This window comes from Bufo gargarizans, chromosome 2 (assembly GCF_014858855.1).
Source record: "Bufo gargarizans isolate SCDJY-AF-19 chromosome 2, ASM1485885v1, whole genome shotgun sequence".
Taxonomy (NCBI): Eukaryota; Metazoa; Chordata; class Amphibia; order Anura; family Bufonidae; genus Bufo; species Bufo gargarizans.
Window position 1 is genome coordinate 235,121,788 of NC_058081.1, and position 7,003 is coordinate 235,128,790.

At 50.6% G+C, this 7,003-nt stretch overlaps 1 protein-coding gene across 1 annotated transcript; it reads right to left on the minus strand.

Annotated features, from left to right (window-relative positions):
• Window positions 1–1,255: 1,255 nt before the first annotated feature.
• Window positions 1,256–5,235, minus strand: LOC122925402. The gene is made up of 2 exons (XM_044276764.1): window positions 5,176–5,235; window positions 1,256–4,269 (listed from the first exon to the last, which is right to left on the minus strand). The coding sequence occupies exon 2, from the start codon at window positions 3,699–3,701 to the stop codon at window positions 2,568–2,570; it is 1,134 nt and encodes a 377-aa protein (XP_044132699.1). The 5' UTR covers window positions 3,702–4,269; window positions 5,176–5,235; the 3' UTR covers window positions 1,256–2,567.
• Window positions 5,236–7,003: the final 1,768 nt, after the last annotated feature.

A 7,003-nucleotide genomic window follows, 5' to 3' on the forward strand; every position in this document is an offset into this window, starting at 1 on the left:
GTGAGAACCTGTTTATTCGTATGCTTCCAGTTTATGTACTATAACGCCAATGACTGAAAAGCCTGAGATATCTCCCTGTGTGGGTTCGGAATATATCTGTTGAAGCATGATGACCGCCAACGCCCCATGGAACGGATGACATGGGCAGGGACCTGGTGTTGTGACGCAGATGAAGCCGCCCCTATACGGAACGAATGACCCGAGATGGTACTTGGATCATATCCGAGGCCTGCCGCTAGGGAACGTATGTGGGACGTGAATTGGACGGATGAGAGGGGCTTGCCATTAAAGGGGAGGAGAGGACTATTAGGAGGAGTTGACTGTAACTGTGACAGCAGTTTATTTAGGATACGGACTGGGCACCATTTACTATGAGTGGGGAAATATTTAACCTCCGAGGGTGGCTCTGTCTGGTTTGTTTTGGTTAGAGGTAGGCTGAGTATGAAATGGTCGTTGTGCCACGCCAACTGGTCTTTGCGGAGGCAGCCTTGCCCCGGAGGGCTGCCGGTAAATTCCCCTGGCCGGAGAAAGCCATAGAAGCTTAAAAACATGGCCGCTTGTATTATCATGCTGGAAAAGGGCCCAAAAGGATGACCATCTAACGCAGAGGACAGATCCCTGAATAGCTCGGGAGACACCGGTTGTCTGCGGGGGGGAGTTTGTTTGACGGTTTTTTGGATTCCCCTGAGGGCCGCCTTGATGGCCTGGTTCGAAAATATGGAGGAACGACCCGGATTACTGAGCATGAAGTGGTGTTGAAGGCCTGCTAGATATAACTTGATGGAACTATGTGAGAGATTGAGTTGGGAATGACAGAAAGCTATGAACGCCAGTAAGTACAACGTTTCGTCATGGGCGCCCTGGGGGTGAAGGCGTCTGAACCTGTCGAAGGCTTTCAATCCGGCTCTATAATTCCTGGCCGTGTTTGGGGCTAGCGACTGGTTTATGAGGCTTTTCGCTGTCGAGATGAGTGACTCTAGTCCATCGTTAGAGTGTTGTGCGATGGGATTGAAGCACCCGTGGGATCTGCGTCGGGCATCTCCTGAAAAAAAAAACGAAAATTTTGATCTAGACAGTGCATCTGCTGCTGTGTTACTAAGCCCCTGAATATGTTCCCCTGAAAAACGAAAGTTGAAGGAAAGGGACAGCCAAACTAACCTGCGTAACAGTGACATGATTTTTGGAGACTTAGCCCTTTGTTTGTCCAGGATGTCAACTAACGCCTGGCTATCCGTGACAAAAAGGACGGAGGAATTGGCCCACTGGTCACCCCAAACTTGGGCCGCTGCCACTATGGGATATAGTTCAATGAGGGGGGATGATTTTAATGCTTCTATATCGGATCTTATTTCTGGGGGCCATCTGCCCGCGAACCAATGATTGCCAAAGATAGCAGCGAACCCAACTGACCCTGCTGCGTCCGAAAAAATGATGGGCGAGCGTGAGGTTCGGGGAGGGATGAATAAAGAAATGCCGTTCCAGTTTGACAAAAAGGAATTCCACATGGATAGATCTGCTCTGGCGTGACTATCTAAAAAAATGGAGCTGTCCTGATCCTGAGCTTCGGGGAGGAGTTGCAGCATCCTTGACATGAATGCTTTCCCTTGCGGCATGACCCTGGTCGCAAAATTAAGCATCCCTAAAAGAGACTGGAGTTCGGTTTTGGTGATGGAGTTGCTTAGCACCGCTCTATTCATGGCTGACCGAATCTTGATTAATTTCTCAGAAGGGAGCCTGGCCTCCATGCGGACTGTGTCCAAGATAATGCCCAGAAAGGTGACTTGTGGAGCTGGCCCTTCTGTTTTGTTCTGAGCTAACGGGACCTGTAACTGACTAAATAACTCCTTCAGAGTGTTTAATGCGGTTGGGAGGGGACGCTGTTTCTCAATAATCAAGAAGTCATCCAAGTAATGGATGACCATTGGCAAACCCCCGTGGTGAACCAATATCCAGTGAAGAGCTTGAGCTAGCTGATCAAAAAGCCAAGGACTGCTTTTGCAACCGAACGTGAGACGGTTGGCAAAATAAAACTTATTGGACCATCTGATGCCATAAAAACCCCAGAGCTGTGGCTGAATGGGCAGTAGCTTAAAGGCGTCAGCTATATCCGCTTTGGTGAGCCAAGAACCCTTGCCTGAGAGCAAAATGAGCTGGATTGCTTGATCAATGGAAGAGTATCTCATTGAGAATTCGTCTGAAGGGATCAGAGAATTCAGGCTAGGAGTGGACGAAGCATGTGGAGCAGACAAATCATAGATCAGACGTTTTTTATTAGATGACTGTTTTGATACAATACCGATGGGATTGATGCGCCAGTGTTGAAAGGGAACGTCGGAGAAGGGGCCTAGCAAGAAACCTTTGGCGACCTCTGCTAGGATCAATGTGTTAACTGCCTCTGGATCCTGACTGGCTGACATTAGGTTAGGACCCTCCCAGTTACTTTGGGGAAGAGAAATTAACCCTGTGTGAAACCCTTGGCGGAAACCGGATATCAGGGATTCAGTGAATGCTCGATCAGGGTGGTCGGCTAGGAGAATCGACAGTAGTTCGACATTGATGTCGGTTAGTCATGGTTGTTGTGAGGTTTTCCTAGGGCACGAGGAGCGAGGATGAGCTCTGAAACACAACGAGCAGATGTGCAAAGCCCGACATGCGTTGAAGGCACAGCTCCCCAGATTAAAGTTGTTGCACAACTGGCTTTTGCCGAGGTAAACTATGGGCCGGCCTAATTTGTCCACTGAACTGGAATTGCCCTGACTGCCGGAGGGGCCGGGCCATGGACCTTGTGGCGTGTTAAGACTGTAGTTTGGGCACCAATCCGTTGTATGAAATATAGACTGGCAGTTTGAGCAGGTGGGGGCCCTGAGCCCCGCGAAGTGCCGGCAGAATAGCTCAGTATCCATCTCCGCCCAATTGGTGACAAACTGGAACTGGGAGAGCGCTGCTGCTGCTTTGGCGGAGAAGGACCGGTGATAATCGTAGAATGCTGATCCACCATATTTCTGGCCCAGGTCGGTGACCCGGTAAAGGTATCTATCCAATTCCTCCCTTCTGTCAGGCTGGGCTGAGCAGACCACATCCCTATAAACACTGAAGGCCAGGACAAATTCCGGGATGGACAGCTTCCTACTGAGACGTGCATCTTTGGCTTTCATGACTATTGATACGTCCCCACAGTTGATCACGCGGTTCTCTGCAACATCATGGGATGCAATGAGGATGGAAGCTAGGTTTATGTCCTTGCCTGCCACTATATCTTTTTTGAGACTTTCTGGTAGGAAGTGGGATGGGACAATTTGGGGGGTAGGAATATTAATACCTTGGAGAGACTGTAGGGCGGCCGGAGTTGATACGGTGGCCTGGCTTTGGCCGGACGTTGAAGGCTGGACTTCCAGGACCTCAACTCTGGACTGGATGTCCGAGACTGAGTTGACTAACCCGTTGATGGAAGCTTGGAGCTGGGAAAGCGACAGCTGTATAGATGACAAGGAAGATTGTTCCTCGGAGGACCCAGCCTCAGACATCAGGATCCTATAAAGTTCCGCTTTCCTGGCTGATGATGGATACCGGATCCCTTTCCTGTTTAGCTCAGCAATTAGCTTTGGAATGGTCCAGTTGCGGAGAGATCTGTTGCTGCTGCGACCTGAGACTACTGAGCCTAAGGAAGACACATTGTCTTCTGTACCAGACAACTGGGACATCTTGGATCCGCTTTGGCTGAACCGAACTTGTGAAGAATGAATTGATCTGGATTGCCGCGGATAGAAAGGTCAACAATAAGAGCTAGGTGAGGAAAACATGGACTGAAATAAACAAGAACAGAACCTACCAATGCTAGGATCTTGTTGCGTGTATCTTACCTTGCAGAACTTTTGCCTACTTTGGATTTTATGACGGCTGGAGACACTCCTAGGAATCTGAGGGAAAATTTTTGTAAACTGAATAAACGTGGCTGTGAGAAGAGTGGGGACCGCGAGACCCCTACGAACGACCGGAAGGCTCGTGCCCGGCCTTGACAGACTCGGACGGGGTATGGTAGCCCCGATGTGACATGAGATGGGAGCCGCAATGGCTAACTTGAAGGAGCTGGATGTTGCCCAACGCCTGGTACGACCTAGGAACTCAAGAAGGACAAAATGACGTGACCTGCCATCAGACAGCTGAACCTTAACGATCCACGTAACCATGCCGATCTTGGCCGGACGAACTAGTTAACAAGGAACGCCAGATCCAGACTGAACGATATAGGTGACACCACGTTGAACGAACCTGAATGGTCCCGAGACCTGTGCCACGGACTGGTCTGGCGGTCCATGTGCCGGGCGACAATGAACTGGGGCCTGGACGATCCAGGAAACGTGCCACACGTGATGGGCGCCTGGATGATTCCGGTAACATACAACAATTGCTTGGGGCTGGACGATCCAGGCAATTGATAGCGATAGGCCATGGCCTGGACGATCCAGGTGACGTACTGACAATGGCCTGAACCTGGATGATCCAGGTGACATACAATATTGAACCGGGCCTGGACGATCCAGGTAACGTATTTACACATGACAGGGCCTGGACGATCCAGGTGACATACAACAATGGCCTGATCCTGGACGATCCAGGTAACCGATAGCAATAGGCCATGGTCTGGACGATCCAGGTGACGTACCACAACGCACTGGGCCTGGACGATCCCGGTGACGTACAGACGATGGCCTAATCCTGGACGATCCAGGTGACATACAACATTGAACCGGGCCTGGACGATCCAGGTAACGTATTTACACATGACAGGGCCTGGACGATCCAGGTGACATACAACAATGGCCTAATCCTGGATGATCCAGGTAACCGATAGCAATAGGCCATGGCCTGGCCAATCCAGGTGACGTACCACCTCGCACTGGGCCTGGACGATCCAGGTGACGTACAGACAATGGCCTAATCCCGGACGATCTAGGCAACCGATGGCAATAGGCCATGGCCTGGACGGTCCGGTGACGTACCGCATTGCACTGAGCCTGGACGATCCAGGAGACGTACAGACGATGGCCTAATCCTGGACGATCCAGGTGACATACAACATTGAACCGGGCCTGGACGATCCAGGTAACGTATTTACACATAACGGGGCCTGGACGATCCAGGTAACATACAACAATGGCCCAATCCTGGACGAACCAGGTAACCGATAGCAACAGACCATGGCCTGGACGATCCAGGTGACATACAACATTGAACCGGGCCTGGACGATCCAGGTAACATACAACAATGGCCCAATCCTGGACGAACCAGGTAACCGACAGCAATAGACCATGGCCTGGACGATCCAGGTGACATACAACAATGGCCTAATCCTGGATGATCCAGGTAACCGATAGCAATAGGCCATGGCCTGGCCAATCCAGGTGACGTACCACCTCGCACTGGGCCTGGACGATCCAGGTGACGTACAGACAATGGCCTAATCCCGGACGATCTAGGCAACCGATGGCAATAGGCCATGGCCTGGACGGTCCGGTGACGTACCGCATTGCACTGAGCCTGGACGATCCAGGAGACGTACAGACGATGGCCTAATCCTGGACGATCCAGGTGACATACAACATTGAACCGGGCCTGGACGATCCAGGTAACGTATTTACACATAACGGGGCCTGGACGATCCAGGTAACATACAACAATGGCCCAATCCTGGACGAACCAGGTAACCGATAGCAACAGACCATGGCCTGGACGATCCAGGTGACATACAACATTGAACCGGGCCTGGACGATCCAGGTAACATACAACAATGGCCCAATCCTGGACGAACCAGGTAACCGACAGCAATAGACCATGGCCTGGACGATCCAGGTGACCTACAACATTGAACCGGGCCTGGACGATCCAGGTAACATAATTACACATAACGTGGCCTGGACGATCCAGGTAACATACAAGGAATGGCCTAATCCTGTACTGTCCAGGTACATTAAGGATGCCAGTAGACTGGACCAGCTGAGACGCCTGATGCCAGCCCTTGCCAGCCGTGATGGGAGTGACCCGATCTCTGCGTCTGGCAAGTGGTTGAGGAAAGGTTCAGCAGTGAGGCAGTGAGGCGCGCGCCACCTGTTCCTGACTCACTGCTATGCTCACGCTGTGCGAGGCGAGTTTCAGGCGTCTCCGGTGGGTAAGCGAGCGGCCCGATCTGCGCTCAGCAGGAAGTGGCTGGGGAGACAGCGGAAGCCGATGCGTTCCACCGTGGACCGCAAGCCGGAATGAGAGAGCGCAGCTGCCGGCCGCGCCGATGCGAAGTTAGCAGGACTTACTTGATGAGAAGGAACTTCTCTCCGGACGTACATCGAACAGCGAGACGCACCAGACACAAGTGAACTTGGAGGCCGGCTAGATGTGCTCTTCCTACAAAGTAAGTGAGACACACCGCCTGTGGGAAGGTATTGGAGGGAATATATAGGGAGCTACGCCCCGCCCACAAACACAGGCTGAAATCAGCCTTAATACTTGTTAAAATATTTCAAGTAAAATTTTGAATAATTCCATTAATTCCTAAAATGTGCACATAAATACTAATGATTGCAGGCACTGTTATGGCTGTCAGTATTTGTAACAACCCTTTTGTTGTTTTCCTGTTTTCATGAGGAAAGTTAATTGGAGGGGTTCAATTTCTAACCAGCAGTGTAATTTCATGTCAGCCCCAATGGCTATGAACTTTGACATCTCTGATTTATAATCTGTGAATCTATCACAATATACAGTACAGTGTAGTGATAGACGAAGATTGGTCGGGATGGTTCGTGATCAAATGTTCGCGAACCATGCATTTGTGGTGGGCTCTATTGACTTTAATGGCAGGCAAACCTGAAATACCTTCAGGTCATATTTGCAGCCACTAAATACTTACTAGAAGTGCACAAATAGTTCCATAACATGGACATTGACATACCAGAGGGGGATCATTGGCAAACATTTCCACAAAAAATATGTATTTTAATAAGGGCCAGTGC

Excerpts from the sequence above, each read along its gene's own strand:
- LOC122925402 (XM_044276764.1), bottom strand. The coding sequence starts at position 3,701 with ATGTCCCAGTTGTCTGGTACAGAAGACAATGTGTCTTCCTTAGGCTCA.